This window comes from Antennarius striatus, chromosome 16, assembly GCF_040054535.1.
Source record: "Antennarius striatus isolate MH-2024 chromosome 16, ASM4005453v1, whole genome shotgun sequence".
Lineage (NCBI taxonomy): Eukaryota > Metazoa > Chordata > Actinopteri > Lophiiformes > Antennariidae > Antennarius > Antennarius striatus.
Genome location: NC_090791.1, coordinates 1838237 through 1861567, shown reverse-complemented (window position 1 = coordinate 1861567; position 23331 = coordinate 1838237). Strand labels below are relative to the sequence as shown.

Here is a 23331-nt window from a genome sequence, read left to right as displayed (position 1 = left end):
TCCCGCCCCAGCCCGATAAAAACTATGAGATTTAGTTTGAAACTTTTCAAGATTCAAGAAACCCTACCAACAAAAAAATTAACCAAAAAACAAACATCTGAAGAGCTGTTGGAGGTAAAGAGAGAAATTGTCGAAGTGGTTGCCAAGCCAAGGAAAGCCAGATAGCTTAAATAGCTAAATGTTACATCACTGGCTAACAGTACAGGATTATCGTCTTAAATCTAACAAAAGTTAACTATTAGTGAAAGATATAATGATAGCTAAGACTAGCTAAACTAACACTGCTTTGTAATTGTACAGGAACTAGCTAAATCGGGTGGTGGTTAATTGTGCAACAACAGAAGCCATCAGACTCCATGCCTTGTGGGTAGAGATAATTACTTTGTGTTAGCGAACTAACGCTCTAAAGCGATGCTATTTTTACCCCCTTCTCTAAGCGGTGCGTTGTTGGCTGTTAATCTCATCCTCTGCTTCAAGACTATATATTTGCAAACATTTTTTGTTTGCTTGTCTTCTTTGAGTTAGCCGCTAACTGTGGCTAGCTTCAATCCCACAGTGATCTATCATTTAAACCATGATGAAGGTAGCTCCATTACACCCGAGTTATCGAAATCATATTCAAAGGTTTGATTGGAAGTCCGAGGCGTTCCTGCGACTGATCCTTCTCCTGACAGACACCCAGGTTTTCACGGACTCCAGGATTTAAGCCTCAAGATAATCTTGAAGTGAAAGAGATTAGAATTTAAGATGTAGGTCAGTATTAACCAAATACCACGGACTGGTTGTACAGGAGTATTTGGAGGTACTGCATGTAATACTTTGGATAATAAAAACAATGGCTCATTTCCTCTTATCTCTCTCTGGGAGACGAACCAGGACAAAGATCCTTTTGTCTCTCGGAGGTGAGGAAGTCTGAATGACCCATAGTTCGCTGTCAAACCTCTTCTTTCATTGTTCTGTTCTTCTGCCTCCTTTCCGTAAAACTAAAGCTTAGTAACCGTAAGAAATTGTCAAGTACAAACTGTCCTGAACTGTTCCAACCTTCCGTTGCTGAACAAACCGCTCACGTCCAACTTGAAGTTGACGTTCGGACCAGAGGTCAGCCAGTCAGAGTTATTTCCAAGCGTTGGCTATCGGCACTAAATCACTCAATAACTCCTGCAGGAGTCACAGAGTCAACAGCTCCACAAACAAAGGAGACCTCAACGCGACCTTCACACAAGAGTCGTTGCCTTTTCTGACCCGGTCTCCATAAAACCAGTGTCAGATTACCGAGTTCGTTTCTGCAGCACAAAGAGGGGTGAGAAGGATCTGAACTTCCAACAGATTCCAGCTCCTCAGAAGACATTCAGATCCAGATGCACCATCTTCTGAAGGATTTGTCCTGATTCTGAAGTGTTGCCTCCTAAAGGGTTGACCCCTCTCCTTCTGTTCGACTTTAAATCCCCCCTCAGGTTCATCCGACTGAGAGTCCGACTGATCCAACTCGACCACTCCGATGTCCATCCGGGGAACTTTGAGGTGGTTCTGTCGGACAGCAGCAGAGTTTTCAGTCTCATCAAGATGATCCAGGACCAGATTGGGATCCACACCTGCAGGCTGGAGGTTTTCCGGAGCAGAGTGCCCACGGAAGAGGCCCGCCTCCCCCCGGAGAATTCCCTGGAGGAATGCGGCTTCAAAGGGGGGCCAGAGGAGACTCCTCCGGAGGACACGGTGTTCTACGACTACAGACTGATGATCACAGACTGTCCTGTTCTCAACTGTGACCATTACTTCAAGTCCACTTCAGACTCAAGGCACCGCCTCTCATGAATGCTACAACGCTAAAGCTATGCTAGCCCCAGGTCCCTCCTTTCTGGTCCTCATGCCCTTCAATGGTGGTTCACAAATTCCTGTGTGCTAATATTAGCATGCTGACAGACTAAGATAGTTAAAGACATGAACACCTGCTAGATATCAGAAATCAGTACAAGCTAAAGGTAAGCATTAGCATCAGTTGTATTTTGTGCTACTTAGCAGGTAGCATGCTAATTCAGTAAGATGCTGATTGTGGTATTTATGAAACTTATAGAACATCCAACATTTTTCCAAATATTTTGTTGTTGTCATCGTTATGTTAGCAAGGCTGATGTTAGCATTAGCTGTACTGCTAATTTAGATTATACATGAATGAGTAACTCCAACAAAAACTGACAAATAAAATAAACACACGAATAAAAACATTATAAAAGGTGCTAATCTAAAAACTATAAGTTAGCGTTATTAGACCCTCCCACTTTTGTTAGCATTTAGCTAGCATTAGTTGTTGCGTTCTGAAATGGTTCTGAACAAAAAGGTCCCTTTATAATCTGGATTAGGGTTTAATGTGATTTAGACCTGGGGGGGGGGCGTGTTTGTGACCCAACTATCCTGGTTGTTGCCCCTGATGGGGTGAAAACAAAGATTAAAGATTCACGTCATGTAAAATAAATTTAAATAAAAATAACCGTTAACATCCACGATTCATTCTTGCAGAAGTTTAGTCTGAAAAGACGATTTATGTCAGGGAAGTCTCCCACTCAGCACCTTCAACCCCCCCCCCACTTTAATTACACTCACATTTAAATCACAGCGTTACAAAACAGGGCTTTCATTGTGGCCTCAGGGGGGCTGCAGAGGCTGAACGGTGCAGTTTGTGTTGGGGTGGTGGAAAGTGCTTGGCTGGTGGAAACCACACAGTCGCTATAAACAGCTGCTGGTGGCGGCCGCTAAGCGTGCCATGCAGTCGCCACACCCAGCAGCCTCCCCCGCCGCCCCACCCAACCCGGCTGCCTCGCTGCAAAAAACAAAAAAAAAAAACTGCTGCTATATTTGTTGTCCCTCGGAAACGCAGACACAACAACCAGAAGGAATCCGGGACGCGCTCAAAGTCACAATAACATCTTTATTCCATGAGTTCAGAAACACTGCGCCATATAAATACGACAAAACTGAATATATATATAATGAAGTCGTCGATATATACGTGAACTTTAACACTGTTTAGGTGAGATGAGACTGCGTTCGTCTTCATTAACGCGACCCAGCGACGCTAACGCTCCTCAGATCGGTAACTCCCGACACGTTTCATTGGTTCCAGACACCTAAAGACGGACACGGGCTTTGACGTGTTGTGAAACACGCCAATTTGGTTTCTAGCTGGACGTGATTATCGATGCCGCGGTAATGGTTGGTTAGCCTAGCTTAGCACGAGGACTAGAAACAGATGACGTGAATTCGTTGGGAGATTTAATCATGAGACGGTAAATCTGGGACAGAACTCGCTGTTGCCAGTCTTCATGCTAAGCTAACTGGCTAATGGCTAGCGGCTAACAGGTCCATGCTGTTGGGTCTGTCTGTGATTGAGCAGGAAGTGTAACCTGGAGGAACCGGAGCAGGAAACAAGGAGCTGGGACTGGATTTGAACTTCCAGGTTGGTCAGCTGACGCTTCGCTAAGATACAAACGTGGAATAAGACCACAGGAAAGAGGAAGAAAACACCGAAAGCAGCTTAAAGCTTCGACCTGATGGGGATTCTGGTTGGACCTGGACACTAACGGCTCCCTGACAGAACAAAGCTCTCGTCTTACAGTCGGTATAAAAGTAGAAACGTTACGACGTGACGCTCTGAAGGCCATCATGACACCGCCCAAAAACAAAGACGACCTCTCGTCTCAAATCCGCCGTGGGTTTTTTTTGTGTTTCCCTTCTAAACTTCTAGACATGTTTTTTAAAAAGACGGAATATTACCAAATATATTTATGCTGGAAAAATACGTATTTCAATCTTCGGAGAAACGCCGTAAAGTCCGTAAGAAAACGACGGTTCAGACGAACGTTCTTGAAAAAAACCAGGCGGTGTGACGTCGGTCGAAAAAAACCAGTCCCAAAACGATTCCAGCTGAATCCGGAGGCGATCCTGGAAAAACCGGTGAACTCAGACACTCAACAATGTAGACGTTCCTGCTCTTTTTTTTCTCCTCGCCACCAAACCCTGGTGGTTTTACGAGGGCACGGCTTTGTTTAGAGGCCAGGAGGGAACTGGGAATGAGCTTTTAAAAGCCGTACCCGCAGCCGGAGCTCTCGGGAGACAGTCGCGCCGGCTGGTCGGTCGTCTCAACGCTGAGTTTCGCAAAAAAAAGAGAAGCAGGAAGCGTTTTCCTTCGGTCGGTGAGCGACATCGGCTCGTCCTAAACATCCTCCAGTGTTCCCAATCCCACTTGATCGGCGCTCCCTTCAGCATTTAGTCATAGCCGAGGCTTTAGCGTCGGCCTTTGAGTCCATCTTGGCCACCAGCAGTCGGAGAGAGTCTCCCGATGATCGGATCAGTTCCCTCCCGCTGGGGTTCAAACAGATAAACGCAAATGAGCGCCGGGCGACGCCCAGGAAGCGAGGGAGGAAGATCGATAATCAATACTCACATGTTGTAGTTCATGCCGACCAGGCTGACGCCGTTAACCGCCAGGATGCGATCGCCCGTTCTCAGCTTGCGGCACTCGGCGGCGGGAGAGTCGGGAACCACCGACTTCACATAGATGCCGCTCATCCTCAGCGGCGTTTTCTGAGGAGGAAGTGGAAACACGAGGAATTACAGACGCCAACCTTCATTTCCTTTCACTTCCTGTCGAGGGGAGGAAGTGGTCGTACCGTTCCGTCCACTAGCGCCAGGCCCAGACCGTGAGGCCCTCTGCGGAGCTCCACCATAAAGACTTCCTCCTCTTCCTTCACGTTGTCGCTCTTCCTCTCAGCGCCGCCGCCGCCGCCGCCGCCGGCTACAAGCAGGAAACGGGATCCGATCAAAAAAAAATTAAAAACGACGATACTCCGCCATCCCCACGCGAAAGACGTAAGTTATGTCGTCTGAAACCAAACACTCTGGAATCACCTTTCTTTTTTTGGTTTAGCGTAGCGAGCTAGCACGTAGCTAGTTAGCATCAGGATAGCCTATTAGCTCGTTTTACTCTGAATGTTAAACTTTAGAAGAGGGTAACTCCAGTACGGAAAATTAAAAACGCCATGAGTCGCCTCAATGGACTTTTGGTCTGTTACACTCCCGTTCATGGGCTCGATGGACTCAGCTGTGACCCCTAGTGGCGACTTCCTGTTATGTTAATGTTTATGCTAACATAAGTTGTGTTCAGTTGATCGTATTGATCGGAATCTAGCTGATTGTTGATGAAGACGTCCGATGAAGAGTCTCTACCTGTCCACTGCCTGACTTTTGCCCCGTTAGCCTCGGCGGCGGGGGCGGGCTAGCGCGCCGCAGTGCTGTAATTTCCTGTCTTCCTGTCACAACATTAACACAGCAACAGTAGCACTCCCCCCCCCTCAAAAAAAACCTGCCCCCACTTGTTCTACACCTTTATCCGACATGAAGCCTGTCTGCCCCCCACGCAGGACCTGCCCCGAACAATGGCGGCCCCCCCGATTAAGATTCCACGCACCAACCCGACTGTAAATTCCCATGACTGATCGGCCGCCGCTCTTTTCTCTCCTGACATCACCACCTCGCTGTAATTCTTGGGCCCAGATTAAAGGATTACCAAACTTTCAAAATAGCATTAGCCATTAGCCGAGCCCCCCCCCCCCCCAGAGGCGGGTGTGCCGGGGGCCGTAAACAGAGTTCCCATCGGGTTTAACGGGAAGCTTTGGATCCCGTTTGTTTGAGATGATTTTAAAAATCACAAAAATGAAATTAGATCTTTCATCAATAGTAATAGATAGTGATGGCTCCGCCCACAAAGGCGGGGCCAGGCGGTTCCCTTCAAACACGCTCGGAAAATGATTTTTCATCAAAAGCAGCAGCAGAGGAAACAAAACAACTGTCGTCCAATCAGAGCGCCGGCATCTGATGGCGATCAATACGATCCTCCAGCTTAGCCCCTCCCCCCCCAGCAGCAAACACCCCCACCGTCCACAGCGGGGGTCTGTTAGGAGGCTTTGACCCGCTTATGTTCAGACGCCATCACATGTGATCAGGGTTCAGATCCGGACCGGCCGGCCGCGTCGCTCCTGAACGCAGCGCAAACCAGGAAGTACAAGAGGGGGCGGGGCCAATCGTTTTACATTCAGGTGACGTTTACGAACGTTTTCTATGAATATTTTAGTTACAAAATTAGCTGGAAACACAGCAGCCAAGTGTCAGGTGACAGAATCAGAGGTCAAAGGTCAAAGAATATGAAGGAACGCTGTCGTCAGAGTGGGTCACTCAGAGGTCGCTGAGGGTATGACATCACAGTGTCTATTTTTAGACTCTTTCTTCTTCTATTAATAAATGAACTCCAGTTAGCTTTAGCCACGCTAGCTCGCTCCGACGCTAACTTCCTGTGTCGGACGCCGGGTGGAGATGTTTCTACTTCCTGTTCCTCACCTCTCCGCTGCTGGCGGGCCCCCTCCTGGAGGTCCGCCTCCAGCTCGGCCAGCTCCATCCCCTGCGGCGTGTTGGGCGGGGTCAGGAGGCAGGACGGGTCCAGCGCCATGCTCCGGTGGTGGGCGGGGTCCGCCGGGCCCGGCAGCGAGTTCTGCAACTCCAGGCTCTTCAGCTTCTGGGTCAGGACCTCCTCGCAGCGGCTCAGGTCGCCGCCGCGACCCCCCCGGGCCCGACCCGTGTCCGCGGAGGGGGCGCGGTCTGGGTCTGCCTCGGGGGAGGGGCCGGGATCCTGAGAGTTTGCAGACGGCGGCGTCTGGGGAACGTAAAGCCAATCAGAAACTCGTTTCCTGTTTCCTGGTCGTGTCCGGGGGGGCCAGGGGGGTCGGTACCTGTTCCTCCTGGGGGGGGAGTCGCCGGATGAAGTCCTGCAGGCGGGCCAGCTCCCGGAACAGACCCGGGTCGCCCAGCGGTGCCCCCAGCTCCAGCTGGAAGGCGGCGCCGGGGAGGACGAGCGGCGGGTGGCTGTCGAAGCTGACCAGGATGTCGCCCGTCCTGACGGCGTCCCCCGCCTCGCCCGGCGGCGGGCTCCACCCGGGGGGGCACGCCCTTCCGCAGCTGTACTCCCTGAGCATGTGGTGGAGCTGCGCCGGGTTTAGCGCCGCAAACTCCGCCCTGAGGGACGCCCAGGACGCCTGGAGAGGGGCGGGGCAAACAGAGGAGAAACGTTTCACTTCCTGTTTGTGCTGAAAGTCAAACATCACGCTCCTGAAGCATCATGGGAAAACGTCTTGGAGCTTTTGTCTGGTATCGTGAGAAACGTGAAGTCGCCTTTGTCTCCAGCTCTCAGCTGATAACGTATCGGGTTACGGCGGGGGGGTGGGGGGGGCATTAGCGCCGCTACGTCACGTGAAAAACGTTTGACACGCCAGCGCCGGACCCGTGTTTAAAAACACGTTAAAAAAAATCTGCTGACAAACAGCGAAGAAGTAAAAACACGTCTGTTTACGTCTGAGCGGCGGCTAAAATAAGACTTCTGCCGACTCAGCACCCCCTCCAGCGGCGTTTACGAGCGGCTTCTCGGAGTCCAGATGGAAAACTGGGAATCTGTGAAACCACAGGCCTCCCCTACGACCGTCCAATCACGGCCTCCGACCGTCTTAAACGGACAGGACCGGATTCCTTCCGCTCTGGTTGGTCGGTTCTGGTTTCCAGCTCAGGGATTGGTCGGACTGAACGAGTCGCTAAGACGAGGGATTAAACGTGGGGTTGGTTAGCGACCGCTGTAGCGACGAAGGCTAACGCACGCTCGGGTCACCAGAGGCGTCGTCATGGCGACGATGAACAGAAGGTTCTGAGGAGGATCGTAAAACACAAACAGGAAGTGATGCGAGGCTAAATAAAACGCGTCGTTAGCACAAACGCGAACGATTAGTTGCAGTCTGAAAGGCGGAGCTTCAGGTTTGACAAACAGGAAGTGGAGGGCGGGTCTGCTCTGACCTGCAGGAGCGTTTCCTTGGGCGTGGCCAGCAGGTTGACGGCGGCGGAGAGCTTCTGGAGGAAGTCGGCGGCGGCGTCGCTCAGCCCGACGCTCTGGATCCAGTCCATCAGCAGGTCCAGGTTGGCCCGGATCTGGACCCCCCGGGACCACTGGTAGAACCCGGGGACGGACCCTGGCGGGGGGGATCTGGGGTTAGAGGCGAGTTGTTAGCGTTAGCGGCGCTAGCGGGGGCGGGGCCTGACCTCTCTCCATCAGGGCGTTGAACAGCGAGGCGTTGATGAAGAACAGCAGGTAGCAGCAGAGCTGCCGGCCGACGGACGCGTGGACGCCGCAGGAGGACAGCAGCTCCAGCCCCCCCCGCAGGACCTCCAGCACGCCGCTCAGCCCGTCGGGCATCCGCAGCTGACCCCCCCCGGAGAAAGGGTTCCCGTCCAGCAGGCCGGGCAGCGCCGAGTACATGCTCTGTGGAGGGAGGGGGGGAGGAGTCACTGAGCGCTGGAAGATCCCACGGACAGCGAAGTATCCGCCTCCACAGCTGAGGGGTCACGACCCAACTGGGGCGCGTATAAACAACAGCGTGTAAACACGTAAACAACAACACAAAGTTTAAACATGTAAACAACAACACCCTGTATAAACATGTAAACAACAATACGCCAGCTAGACAACAACATGTAAACAACATCACGTTGTATAAACAAAAACCCACTGTGTAAACAACAACAGAACACCACCTAAACAACATGTAAACAACAATACATGAACATGTAAACAACAACACGCCACGTAAACATGTAAACAACGCGCTGGGCAAACACTTAAACAGTGACACAATGTGTAAACATGTAAACAACACGCCACATATACATATGAACAACAGCAACATGTTGTGTAAACACATAAACAACAAAAAACTGTGTAAACAACAACACGCTGTATGCACACACACACACACACACACACACACACAGTTTCAGGTTGTTGACATGTAGATGTTTTTGGTTTCACTTTAAAATCTCAGCTTCACGTCTCATTAGTGAAACCTTTTCAAACAGTTTCTCAACGTGTTAAAATGAAGGAGGAGGAGGAAGAGGAGGAGGAGGAAGAGGAAGAGGAGGAGGAGGAAGAGGAGGAGGTGATGAAGACCAAACGTTTCAGCCCTGCTCCTTGTCTCCGTCACACAGATCCTGTTCTTATCTTATCGTCTGCTGACACAGTTCCACCTTTGTTCTGAATGCAGGATCTCACCACACACACACACACACACACACACACACACACACACACACACACACACACACACACACACACACACACACACACACACACACACACACACACACACACACACACACACACACAGTGACTAAGGTGATGACCTCATACAAACTGAAAGTGGCCGTTGACACGACATTAACCCCGTACGGGTCAGCTGACGGTTACCACGGCGACCAGAAGCCATGCTTTCTACAAACACAAGTGAGTCATGTGACCCGCAGCTCAGCGCCGCTAAGCCCCACCCCCCCTTCCTCCGGTTCGCCGTCAAGATAGAAACACGTTCCTAATGAGCTGAACGACAAACAAACAAACAACGGATTTAAGAGTCAACACGAGGAGAGGATAAGCCCCGCCCACAGCAGGGCGCTGGCGCAGGCTGTTCCACACACACACACACACACACACACACACACACACACACACAAACACACACACACACAAAGAACACCGACCCGGTTCTGTTCGGGTTCTAACGCCACGCCCTCAAACGCGAGCAAGCCCCGCCCCGGAGGACGGTGATGTCACTACACCGCCGTCAACGTTCTCTGAGCCGACCTCTGACCCCGAGCTCGGTTCCATTCAGTCTGGGAAGACGTTCAACGAAAACACAGCCCACTTCCTGTTTCCCGTGTGACAGGAAGTGACACGTGCGGCGGCCCAAACCTTGGTCAGATAGTAGACGCACTGCTGGAAGCTGAACATGATGACTTCCTCCAGGACCGTCATGGCTTCCTCACACGCCGCCTGAGTGGACGCCGCCTCCGAGTCCGACGCGCCTGTCGACACACACACACACACACACACGCAAACATTTAGCGACTCCACGCTAACGCTAACGCTAACAACGGCGTGTTGGCGAAGCACCTCCGGCGCCCCCCTCCAGCAGCTGGGGGACGTGATGCTGGATGACGTGCAGCAGCTCGACGGCGTTCGCCAACCACAGCGCCAGCGGCCGCAGACCCGGGGTCAGGTCGTCCATGCTGAGCCGCTGCTCGCCGGCGCCCCTGGTGGTCAGAGGGAGAACAGAACAGTCGTTAGCTTAGCTTCCTGAAACCTTTTTTAAAACATCGAACAAACGATGGTTTCAAACGTGTCGTTTCCGAGCTACGACTTCACTTCCTGTTTCTGATGACGTCATCGATTCGAAACTTTCCGTCGACCTTCCTGTCAGGATTTTCTGCAAATCAGCGAAAAAAAAAAATCTGAACTTCCTGTTCCTCATTAAGTCGTTTCTGTTTGCGTTACCAAAACAAATCGTCCTGATTCTTATTTATTGACGGATCTGATCGATCGACAGGAAGCTGATCAGCTGATCTGATCACTTCCTGTTTGAACGGCTTCAATCAGAGGCGTTTTAATGCTTTTCACCTTCGGTTTCTCCTTTTTTTAACCTCCTAACGAACTCGATAAAACGTTAATGCAATTGATATCGCTGATCATCCACCTATGGGAGATGACTCCGCCTCCTCAATCCTCTCAGCTCCTCCCCCTCCCCGAAACGAAACGGTGGGAATTCTCTTGTTTGCAGCGTTTCCAGACGTCTTTGTCCTTCGCGGCTGTAAAAACTTTTGACTTTCACTCCTCTTTTGTTCGGACGGTGAACCCGACGGAGTCGCGCGTCGTTTATCACGCCTGCAGCAGCAGCAGCGGCAGCTGTCGCCCGTCGCCGTCTGGAAAAAAACACGCCGGCGGGTTCGTCCACTCACGTTTCAGGCTGGATGGCGGCGAGCTCCTTCGTCTTCTCCTGGAGGCGAAAAACGGAGAGGAAGCAAACGTCAAACGTGGAATAAAAAAAACAACTGGAGATGGAAACGCTTCGACCATATTTGGTCGTGTCGCCGCGGCGTTAATGAAACTTTATTTATAAAAACGCGTGTAGACGGTTGATTTGTGTTATAAACAGTTTCCGATCAAACATTCCGGCGCTGCGTTTAAGCGCCGCGCGGAAAAAAACCAAACTGGACTTAAATCTCAGATTCCAGACATTACGAGTCGATCGTGCGATCGATCGATCCCAGAGGCTCCTCCTCACCCACATCAGGCTCTGGATCCGCCCGGCGATCCGGAGCAGGAGGTGTCGGAAGCGCGTCAGCGGGAAGGCGGCGGCCGAGCGTTGGATGCAGAGGCTCAGCAGGAACGCCGGCGTCAGCTTGGGGTGTTCCCCCCCGCCGGGGTCCGACATGTCCAGGATCTCCTGCAGAACCCGCTCCTCCTGCTCCAGGTCGTAGGTCAACGCCGCCTCGGCGCCGTCCGGGTCCCTCCAGCGAGGAGGAGGACGCTTGACAGCAAACGACGGAGACGCTTTGGGGTCGGAGGTCAGGCAGAGCCGGGTCATCCAGGCGGGGGTCTGGGGGGCCGCCCCCGGCGCTGTGGGGTCCTTGAACATGAACAGGTAGTGTTTCCCCACCCCCACCAGGTCGCCCGGGTTCAGCTCCACTTCCTCCTCCAGGAGGAAGCCGTTCCTGGTGACGGGGGCGCCGTGGAGCGGCTTCAGCATCGTGCTGGTCTTCCTGTGGGAGGGGGGGGGCGTGGCCCCGGCGTCCAGCCGTCGGACGCAGCAGTGCTGCGGCCGCACGTCCGGCGCAAACAGGAGGATGTCGACCTTCAGCCGCTCCTCGTCCTCGCCGCTGGAGTGTTCCCGGCAGCAGCCGAAGACGGCGGCGCTGCCGCTCATCAGGTAGATGACGAAGTCCTGCAAAAGACGTCCCACAGCGTTAGGGGGTCAGCGAACGCATCGCCGGGACAGGAAGTCGGTTTCGCGGTCGGATCACGTGACGTTTTATTTCGGGAGGGTTCCTGAGGACGTCGCCGCTGATCGGATCTGGATTAATCCCGATGGTGGCGTCACGTTTGGACGCCGCTCGGCCGCGTGAGCGCTCAGCGGGATCAGCAGCGGGGGGGCGGGGCAGGAATGGAGGATGGGCGGGGCATTGGTGACCTCATGAGTTTTTAATTTATTTCAAAAATGAATGAAATGATGACCTGATGATCAATACTGCTCACAGGTTAACCGATATATCGATAATTGATCCTCAATCCCGTCTGGGAATCCTCCAATGAAGCCCCGCCCACTTCCTGTCCTGTCTGGTTTGCTAAATCCACCCGTCACCGGCGCCGCTCTGGGATTTTCTTCTTGAGGTTCTTAAAATAAGACGCCCCCCCCCCCCGCCGGCGTTTGTTTACCCCCCGCTGTGTGGCTAAGCTCGTGTTTGACCACGCGAGCTAACGCTGCTAATGCAGCTAACGCCGCTACAAGCCGCTGTGACGAGGCGTTCAAAGCCCAAACAGGCAAACAGACTCTAAATCAGAGGAGCTGTTGTGTACCAATCACCATGGTAACCACCAAGTCCCGCCCACTACACTGCTGCAAACCAGCTGTTAGCTTGTGAGCTCAGTTAGCTTAGCATTTAGCAGTCCAGCAGCCCCCCCCAGTGCACGACCGGACCCCTTCAACTGCAACCAGTCGGATCCAGAACGATGAAGGTTTGAGTCCAGAGGCGATGGGATTACTGCCCCTAGAGGTTCGGGGTGGAATTACAGTGGAGGACCGTTTTGCGTCCTGCGCTCTGATTGGCTGTCCCCTCACCTGTCTGTGGCTGTATCCCTGCAGCAGCAGGAAGTAGGGGAAGTCGAACGGCGGGTGGATGGAGTACTGGGTGGCGTTGTCGTCGCTGCTCTCCGTCTCCTCCTTCTCCATCCCGAGCCGGAGGACCTCCTTGTCGGCCTCGGCTTCGGGGTCCTCCCTCAGGGCGCCGGGCCCCGCCCGTTCCGCCTCCTTCCCCACGGCGGTCAGATCCATCTCGCTCAAGCTCCTCCAGATGCCGAGTCCATCCACCTCCTCGCCGCTGCCGTCCACGAACAGCGACGCCACCCGGGAGCGGTTCTTCTGCAGCTTACGGGCCTGAGCGTTGATGCCTGGTGGAGCAGGAAGGATTTCCAATCAAACCAAGAAAAATCAAACTCGGACAAATGAGGAAACTTCGCTTTGGAACCGGTTCAAACGAAGCAGAACCAGAGGAAAGAGAGGAAATGTGTGGGGGAGTGACCGGAGCGCAGTTCCCCCCCGATACCAGCAGGGTCCGCCGATGCCGACGGAACACAAACACCATTCAGGCCAGAGGAATGTTCCACACTTATCGGAGGTGGAAATGGGTGTTTTCCGCATTGTTCAGCAGCGAAGTGATGAGGTGAGCTCAGCGCCTGCTGGAGGGGATGCCAGCCAATCAGAGGAGGGAGGCTGATGACATCACCGACAGGTCCAAACACCAGCCCAACCAAACGACAGATTTTTTGGGGGGTATTTTAGCTTCATTTTCCCGTTTTTTGGGGGTTTTTTTTGCTTTTTCTCTAGAGTTACAAATAAAGTTTCTTCCACCGGTCCTGAACGCATCGTAACAACACCAGCCAATCACCACTCAGCAGCGAAACAACGGAAACATTTTAAGGTCTTATCGTGTTTTCATGAACCAGCAAACAGAAAGAATCCGATTCAAACGTCCAAATCTATCGAGAGGAAAACAACGAACAGGAAGCTCCGGTGGGAAGAATAACAGCGTCTGATTGGTCGCTTTCTGGCAGCTACAGGGGGCCCTTAACGGCCCCTGGCACTGAAACAAAGATAAGACTGGGGCCGCGGTGACCTCCTCTACCCGTCTGTCTCGTTTTGTGTCCTGGCGTTCCCGATAAGCCGGACTGGGTTAGCAAACGTCGGCGTGGAAAGGCTCCGCCCCCTAGAGGCGGGGCCATGAAGGCGTGGGCGGATACCTGCGGTGACCGTGTCCCGGTCCCTCAGGCTCTGCTCCTCCACGTTGGCCCTCAGCTGGATCTCGAAGCGCCGCGAGAACCCTTCCTTGGGTTTCCATAGCGACTGCAGGAGGAGGGGCTTCTCGTGGTCGCCAACCACCCGGAAACATTCCCGTCTCCATTGGTTGTCCTCCGCCCCCGTCCGGCCAATCACGTCGCAGAGGACGTAGTCGTTGGGGTCTTCCTTTTCCAGGCAGTACCTGAACGACACAAGGAAAGGTCAAGCGGGTTTGACCCCCATGGGATGAGGCTTACTTAGGGTGCCCCCACCTCTCGAGGGCCTCCTTCACCAGCTCCTTGGCGCTGGATTGGCTGGTGGCCAGGACGCTCTTGTAATTGGTCCCCTGGCAGATGTCGCTGCCGAAGATCTTCAGGATGCCGGGGACGCATTTCTGACTGGACAGCTCTGCCGCGTCATCGGCCGCCTGGAGGTCACCCGACACGGCGCCGCGGCGCCCCCCGTCCCGCAGGCTGGGGCTGTGGTTGAACACCGTCGACAGCCGGTTGTTGTGGCGACGGATTTTGCTCTTGGCGGGCTGCCGGACGCAGGCGCCATCGGCGGAGCGGACGGTGCTGTCGGAGTTGTTGGACCTGTGGGGGGGCGGGGTTAAACCAATATTAATTAATATCAGTATGGGGAGGGTCATCAACATTAAAATTACCATAAAAAATAATTTGTTTTTTTAATTTATTTTTATATATTGCTTTTAATTCCCGCAAGGAAATTAGTGGCACAATCTACTTAGTTCAAATCATGTATATATATGATAAATATAAATAGTTGTATAAATAATAATAATAATAGTTGTATAAATGGTAAATAGTTCGTCTATCGCGAAAATCGTTAATTGCGTGTGGTTCCTTTAACACATTAAGCGCGAGTAACGAGGGCGCACTGTACCCAGCCTCTCATGCGCCTTTTCAATCCAATATGACGTCATCACGTGACAGGAAAACGTCAAAAATTATAAAAACAGCTGAGATCTATTATATTTTTCACTCACTAAAAACACATAAACATTAATTTTTTTTAATCTATTCTAACTTTAAGGCTCGCTCTGAATCCTGTTTTTCTCGTATATATATATAATATATATATATATATATATATATATATATATATATATATATATATATATATATTTATTTATTTTTTTTTTTTTTAAATTACCACGTTTAAACACGTTTACTAAATCGGATTCTGCTTTTTTTTCTTTTCTTTTTTTTTAACCCGATTAACGGAAAGAACCGACGCAGCAAAAATAAGTCAAACATTTAAAATACGGTATATTCCCGGTATATTCCCGGTATATTCCCGGTGTATTCCCGGTGTATTCCCGGTGTATTCCCGGTGCTCCCAGTCGGCCTTACTGGACAGAACCGTTGCTGGGCTTCCTCCCCAGTTTGGCCAGGCGCTTCTTGGGGGAGCGGATCAACAGCCCCACCGGGAAGTTCAGCGCCTGTTTGTTGGCGTGGCCGCTTCTCTCCTCCGGAATCATGCTGTACTGACCGGCGGCTGTCCGCCGGGGGGCATCCTCCCCCCCCCGGTACCGGGTCCCGGTGGAAGTCACGGAGCGGCCAGTGGGGGGGAAGCCAGCCGCCAAACTTCCAAATCACTTTTCTTCAAGACTGAATCCCAACGGAGGTGGAAGGGGAGGAGAAGAGGACATGGAAAGAGAAGAAGAACCATTTTTCGCGGGTCGCGGGTCCGGAAGAGACGGCCGGTTCTGCTGCCCGGACGGTCCGTTACCTCCGCCGGGGAGCGACGAGCGGACTGAGGAGAAAGAACCTGCTGCGGGACGTGCGAGCCTCCGCTGTGACGTCACGCTCCCCTGGGGGAGGGGGAGGAGTAAGGGGGCGGAGCCTATACACACGCGCTCAAAGAATCCTGCTCCGGTTTGTGATTTAATGACAGAGACGTGGTAAAGAAAAGAAATGTCCACGAGAAAAAACAGGAGTCTTAGTGAGGCTTAAAGTTAAAATAAATAAATAAATAAATAAATAAATAAATAAATAAATAAATAAATAAATAAATATCAACACGAAAACTAATCGAAAGAGAGCAACGGAATCAATAACATGTCCGGGTGGGGGAAAACTATCCCAATTAGAAGTTATTGAAAAGAAGAAACAACTTCCTGTTTGTTGTTATTATTATTATTATTATTATTATTATTATTATTATTATTATTATTATTATTATTATTATTATTATTATTATTATTATTATTATTATTATTATTATTATTATCATTATCATTGTTATTGTACTATAAATATTTATCTTGGAAGAAGTAAATTAACAAATAGAGTGACTTCTAGTTCTAGTTGATTATTTGTCCTTTCTTTTAATGTGCTTTTTAAAAAGAGAGCAAAAAGTAAAAAGTTCTGTTTATATTTTGCCCTCCAAAGAGGAAAAAACGTCAAGTTCGCCATCTAGTGGTCATAGAGTAGAACTACAGCCTCCCTCTAGCAGAAACGAGTGTCATTTACGAAAAACACAAACAAACACGTAAACAAACACGTAAACAAGCAAATAAATAGACGGACGATTATCTATCTATCTATCTATCTATCTATCTATCTATCTATCTATCTATCTATCTATCTATCTATCTATCTATCTATCTATCTATCTATCTATCTATCTATCTATCTATCTATCTATCTATCTATCTATCGCTTCAAGTTGTGCAACACTTCATACTGGGATGTCTATCTACGCCTGCAGTACACACACACACACACACGCACGCACACACGCACACACACACACACACACACGCACACACACACACACACACACACACACACAAGCACACACACACACACACACACACACACACACAAGCACACACACACACACACACACACACACACACGCACACACACACACACACACACACACACACACACACACACACACACTTTGTGGTCGTGGCTGGCGGATGTGTGGAGCTCTACCTGCAGCTGCTGCACAGTGAACGGTTTGGAGATCATGAGATTCAGGTCAGAGGCACAAAGATTTTTGGCCGACGACTTCTTTCTGCTTTCTGTCTCCAAAGCAAGAAGAATTAAGCTTCTATTTATTTTGAATCTTATTAAAAATCCATCACCGGATTTTTAAGAATGTACGTATATGATAACAGAATACAGCTTTTTTTTTATCTTTCCTTTTTATTTTTAAGATTGTAAAATTCCTTGAATATATGAGTCTCCCATTTGCTGTGTGATAACCCACGACAAGGTCACATTATTATTATTATTATTATTATTATTATTATTATTATCATTATTATTATTATTATTATTATTATTATTATTGCTGTTGTTGTTGTTATTATTCGGTTTGTTCATGTAAAATAATTATTAATTATATTCAAATTTAATCCTGCACGCAAAACGTCAACAGGTGGAGTTTTACTTTGAAAAGGCAAAACGGAAGTCAGAGCCGCTGCTTTGAAGAGAGGCGGGACTCACGGAGCAAGAAAGACACACCGGATCCGCGTCTTCCGTCTTCAGTCAGACATCAGAGCATCAGTGGCGTGAAGGGGGACTTTTATTCTGACAGCTTGGACCTCTTCTTCAGGCTGGACGTCACAAACATCTCTATGAGGTAAATAAAGGTCAGATGACACGCGTGAAACCGGAAGACGCAGGTGAGACCCAAACTAATAAATAATAAGTAAATAATAATAATGTGATAAAATGAGGGGGGACCCTGAGAACCTGGGGGGGATTGCTGTCACCGACTCTTCCTCTTGCTCCGTCCCCACGTGTTTGTTTGCCCCAGACCAGTTTGTCCATTGGCTGTTTTGTATTTTTATTTTGGGGAAGTCGTCTTAAAGCCGACAGACGTAGTCTGAGTGACGTCATAGCTGATAACTCAAACTGGTTCTGATGATGCCATCAGTGCGATGGTCGGGGTTAAAGGTCAGAGCGGAGAACGCCTCCTGCAGGCCTCCCGGTCGGATGCGGCCCGGGTTCACCATCATCATCCTCCTAATCACGAGATTATTCACTAATTTGCTGTTTTGATTTGGCTTTTGCTTTTTCGTTTCGTGCGTGTAAACAGGTAAACAGCTGCTCATATTACAACAAACGCTGATTAGTGAACTGATAACTGGGACCAGTTCCACTTTCTCTCAATGCAGGAAACGAGAAGATCAGAAGCTTCATCAGAAAACAAAATAAAACTGATGCCGATTAAAGGCTTCACGGCTGTCACATTATTATTATTAGTAGTAGTAGTAGTAATATTATTAATATTCAGGATTTTAAAGGTAATTTTAGGGTTTTTTTTGAGGATCTTCTGATGTTTTTTTCAAATAGAGGCTAAAAGTTTATTCCTCTAGAATTCTTTTAGCAAAGTTCTCCAACGAAGCTAAGCTACAAAATGTTTGGCGACGCTCCAACTTCTTGACTGCCACTGGTCAGGAAAGCTGCAAGAATTAAGGGCAGAATCCAACCGTTAACTTGTCAGAAACGGTATTTAAGGTGAAAATTAATTTAATAAGACAGCAAACGGGATCAAAACTTGTATCTGAATTTCGCAAAAGTCAATCGGATTCAGTCAAACGAGGACTGTGTCGTAAAGAGTCGACGTTAGCGCCTTCTTGTCCGTCTTTGTCTCGTCCTTCAGCGTCAGGTTCCTTCAGGTGAGTCACATGACCGTGACATCATCTGTCCGGTCCTTGTCTGTGTCAAATCTCGGCAACGTTTTGAGGGAACCTGGCGGGAACTTCAACTGAACGTTTCTGACGCCTACTGGGCTGGAACCGCTTCTAGACCCCAACGGACCTTCTCACTGACGTCACAAGATTCTGTCAGAACTCCAATGTTTGAGGATGTGTGAACTATCCTGGTGTCGAGGAGGAAGTGATTCCTTCTCTGGGCTTTGCATCGTCAGCTCTTTTCAGTAAAGTGATAATGGAGCAATGAGGGCCACAAACGCGACGGCGTTCTGGACTGAAGTGGATGCAAACGGCGCCGATCTAAGTTGGTTTCTGAACGCTGCGTAGTTGTAATGTTTGCAGAGCGTCTCCACGTGACCACATCCGTCACTCGGGGCCCACAGAGGGAAGGTTTTGATGCACGTCTGTGGGAACAGAACCCAACTACTGACACACTAACGGCTGTCACGGGATTCTAGTTGATCCTCGTTTGGATCTTCAGATGGACGACATCGGCGGCGGTGTCGGAGCGGTGACGCATCCCCGTCCTGTTTGTGCATCTGTAGGTGAGCCAGGAGGAAGTGGCTTCTGTGACTCTTCCTAATTTAAAAATAGATCACAAAAGAGTTTTTTCCAGTTCCCTTGCCTCCGCTTGTCGCCGCTGAAGGCCCGACGGTGGCCTGGTGTGACCTCGTAAAGGGACTGGAACCAAAGCGTTAACCTCATCAGAGGACCGGCGCCCGCTGGCGGTAGCGGCGCGATGAATGGAGGCCTTTGTGTGAGGAACATACATCGTCAATATGATGATCTGTAGGTCCGGCTGGTCGCGTTAGAGGCTTCAAACCCGTCTTGTGACTCATTGAAGATCATCTCGTGAGCGCCGGCGGCTCAGACTAGACATTAGTCTCTGACGTCGTTTCAATCTGACGCCGTTTTCATTATCGTTTTAAACTCCTCCATGCAGAGAAAGCAGAGCCGGGACCTTCTGATTGACCCCCTCCCCCGCTCCAAGTCGCTCCAATGGAAGCCAAGGGGAAGTACGACTTCATGGCGACGGCCGAGGACGAGCTGAGCTTCAGGAAGGGCGACACGTTAAAGGTCGGTCGGAGTTCAGGGGGAGATTTTTTCAATGGAGATCTTTGTCTTCAACCTGAGTGTCTGTTGGTAGATCCTGAGTCCCCAAGACGATTGGTTCAAAGCCGAGATGAACGGACAGGAAGGTTTCGTGCCCCAGAACTACATCGACATGCCGCTTCCGGGGTGAGAAACCGGGCTTTGACCTTCACTCAGACTGTTCGGGTCCATGAAACCTCTTGGCTGGACCTTCTGTGTGTGTTTGTCCAGGTGGTTTCAGGAGAACGCCAGTCGCAGCGCCGCAGAGGAGCTCCTGAGACAGAAAGACGTGGGGGACTTCGTGATCCGGGGCTGCCAGAGCACCCCGGGGGAGTTCTCCATCTCCGTCAGGTGAGCGAAACCAACGCCGGTTTGTCCTGAAGGTCATGACATCACCATCGATACAGCGACATCGACAGTTCAGTTCATTTTACAGGGATGAAGGGAAACATTTGCTGCTTCTAGTTTATGAAGTATAAGAATTTGCTGCTTCGTTTTCTGTTTACGATAATAAACAGGAATGAAAGTGAATAAATACTTTGGAAACCGCCTTTCTGCAGTGAAACGTGTCAAGACTTTAATGGTGAATCAACTCCTGTGAACATTTAAAATGACTTTATAGACTATAAGTTTTTTTAGTTCATCCCGCAATTTTGAATCAAAAAATCTGAGTCTGTAGCTTCAATGCTAACCGTTAGCCACATTTCTGCTCAGGCTTATGAGCTCAGAATTATTTTAAATGTGTTTAAGTGCATGTTACTAAATTAACATGTGACTGAAACCTTAAAGAGATAAGATGTTAACTGATCTTTCCTCTGCGGAGGTGAGCGTTGAGTCATCAGTGCTTTGCTTCTTGCACTTTGCAAACTGGCAAGTCTTCACAAAGACGTGAGCTTCAGTAAAACCATCGAGGGAGTTTTGATTTCCATCTCTTACTGCTCAATCTGAGGACTTTCATCATTCCAAAGAGACTTTTTCCAATAATGTTGATGTAGTGTTATATTATAGTAGTGACCAGCAGAGGGCGACACAGTTGAGCAAACAGCAGAACCAATGGAACCCCGATGGGTCGTTCAGTCAGTTAATCCCATATATCCCTTCCCTCCTGCGTCCTCCGTCCTCCTCCAGACACGAGAGCGACGTTCAGCACTTCAAGGTGATGAGGGACAGTAAAGGCCACTACTTCCTGTGGTCTGAAAAGTTCACCTCCCTAAACAAGCTGGTGGAGTACTACAAGACCTCGTCCATCTCCAAAACCAGGGAGATCTACCTCAACGACGGAAGCCTGGACAGGAAGAGCCCGTCCACGGCCCACTCGGTAACAGCAAATCAAACTGCCGCTAATAAAACTTCCTGTAACCCAAACGCACCACTGACGTCTTTATTATGTCCGATTTCCTTCCTTCTAGCCACGTTAGAAGTGTTAGCGTCGATGCTAAAGTGTGACCTGTCTGTGTTTTTACATGAATTAATATGAAGATATAGATAAAAGCGATGAAAACCATTTTTGTCGGTCCAGATCGGCCACTTCCTGTGTGTGTGGTCATCTACTTCCTGTTTGTTTCCGTCTTCCAGGCGAAGAGAGGAAGTTTGCCTGAACAGCGTAACGCATCTGCAGCCGTCGCTGCGTCACAGCGAAGAGCTTCAGACCAGCCTCACAACCAGCTGGTAAACACCGTTGACCCGCCCGGAGCCCCGCCTCCCGGCGCTGGGAGGCTTCGCGTCGCCTTCACTCTGATTTGAAACGAGAGTCAACGTTATTTAGCATTCATGAGATGACCATGGTTACTTTAGGTCGTTGGTCATTGATCCGCTTTAGCTAACACGTTTCAACAAGTGTCCACAACTTTTAGCTAACTTTAACATTCCTGCTATTTATCCGTGACCATTAGCTAACTATTCCCAGGTAGTTTCACGACTTTGAGCTTACTTAAATATTTATCAAAGACTTTCAATTATTTTTACAGTTTGTCCAACACTAGCTAACTGTTGTCAAGAGTAGTCATGACTTTAAGCTAGCTAAAGCATTTATCAATGACTTTTACTGACATCCAATGTCCACGGCTAATCGCTAACTATTCCCAACTTCCCGATGTCGAATTATTTCTACTATTTATGCACAAGTGTGAGCTAATTATTTCAATAGTGACGGAAAACTACGTGTCTTATTCAAGGAGGAACATGCTAAAGGAATACAGACTCACATTTTGTCCCCTTCTACGACCATATTTACTGATTATTTTTCGTAAACTATACCAGTCTTGTTTTAAATAATTATTATCTCATGAATTCAACCTCTAATCTCTCATGTTTTACTACTTTTACTGTTTATTCTTTAACTGGAGCTGCTGGACCATCTTACTCTTTCTCCAGCTCTTACAGGAAGTCTTTCTCTTTCTCGACCAGGCTAAGAGGGCGGGTTTGGAGGAGCGAGCTCACACCATCGGTCACACAGGAAGAAGCAGCCCCGTTAGCTCGGTTCACGCCCCCCGACCCACATCCAACACCTTACCCCCACTTCGGGTAGGTCTACCTGTATCCAAACTATTTAGATGACTGACTTGACAAAGGATTGATTTCCTGTCCCAAAATATAATTTCCCTAAAACTGGTAATTATCAGTTTAAGCTAACTTGTTAAACATGACTACCTCCGCTATCCCACAGAGGGCGCCGTCGGTGGTGGCGCTGTACAACTTCACTGCCGAGGAGGACGACGAGCTCGGCTTCTGCGTTGGTGACGTCATCGAGGTTTTGGATTGTTCTGACGCGTCCTGGTGGAAAGGAAGGCTGAGGGGGAAGAGTGGGCTGTTTCCTGCCAACTACACCTCACACCTGTGAAGGGGACACCCCGAGTGCCGCGCCGCCATCGCCACCACCATCACCACAGCACACAGTCAGACTCGCTCTGTGGTTGTTGAGTCGTGTTTTCAGGTATATAATACAGGAGGCTCTTTACGCTGAAGATCGGATTCCCTTTCAGCAACGACAAGCTTCCACCGACAGACTTTGATCGGCGTCGGCTCCTAAAAAAACGCTTAACTTCTTTGCTTCTCATTGGAAATAAACTATTTTTTATGACTGCGCATTCGTTTGTCTTTTTCTTGTGACTTCACGCGGAGGAACGCCGCTCTCGTCCGTCGTCACGGAGCGTCTATTTACCTCTTTCACCCTGATGGATGAGGAATTTGACCTCCTGTGAGTGTTGTTGAGGTCACTGAGGTCACAGGTGTTACGGATGGAGGAACCAGTCCACATCGTCTCCCCCCCCACCAAATGCCCAAGTTAAATCTCCCACAATGTGAAAATGTGTTCAAACAGCCGGACTTCTGACATCCAAGAAAATCCAAAATTTCTGTAAGAAGTTCAGTTTGCTCTCAGTGGAAAGAGGAAAACGGAATCTTTAACCCGTCCACAGGAGGGCGCTGATGAGTCGACACTTCCATAACAACTGGACGTTGTGATCATTGAGGGAACAGAAGGAAAGGTTTTTCTATTTTACTTTTTGGCTTCACTTTTCCTTGCGGTTTCTGCAGAACATTGGTTGCGTCTTGCCTGGGTCACAGCTGCACTGCCCCCAT

The 23331-nt window shown here is 49.7% G+C and overlaps 2 protein-coding genes across 3 annotated transcripts; one reads left to right on the top strand and one right to left on the bottom strand.

Annotated features, from left to right (window-relative positions):
• Nucleotides 1-3680: 3680 nt before the first annotated feature.
• On the bottom strand, nucleotides 3681-15750 carry radil2a (Ras association and DIL domains 2a). Its single transcript, XM_068336175.1, has 15 exons — nucleotides 15338-15750; nucleotides 14237-14557; nucleotides 13928-14166; nucleotides 12750-13078; nucleotides 11196-11855; nucleotides 10870-10907; nucleotides 10028-10167; nucleotides 9827-9939; nucleotides 8128-8347; nucleotides 7885-8057; nucleotides 6777-7079; nucleotides 6388-6700; nucleotides 4665-4789; nucleotides 4439-4578; nucleotides 3681-4356 (listed from the first exon to the last, which is right to left on the bottom strand). The coding sequence occupies exons 1-15, from the start codon at nucleotides 15463-15465 to the stop codon at nucleotides 4254-4256; spliced, it is 3345 nt and encodes a 1114-aa protein (XP_068192276.1). The 5' UTR covers nucleotides 15466-15750; the 3' UTR covers nucleotides 3681-4253.
• Nucleotides 15751-17443: 1693 nt separating this feature from the next.
• On the top strand, nucleotides 17444-22816 carry grap2a (GRB2 related adaptor protein 2a). 2 transcript variants are annotated; one of them, XM_068337518.1, is made up of 8 exons: nucleotides 17444-17582; nucleotides 19604-19737; nucleotides 19808-19899; nucleotides 19984-20103; nucleotides 20881-21070; nucleotides 21328-21420; nucleotides 22159-22275; nucleotides 22418-22816. In XM_068337518.1, exons 2-8 carry the CDS (start codon nucleotides 19660-19662, stop codon nucleotides 22589-22591), a joined length of 864 nt encoding a protein of 287 aa, XP_068193619.1. In that variant the 5' UTR covers nucleotides 17444-17582; nucleotides 19604-19659; the 3' UTR covers nucleotides 22592-22816. The 2 variants fall into 2 exon arrangements, with proteins under 2 accessions (XP_068193619.1, XP_068193618.1); XM_068337517.1 differs by having other exon boundaries at nucleotides 17495-17625; nucleotides 22418-22814.
• Nucleotides 22817-23331: the final 515 nt, after the last annotated feature.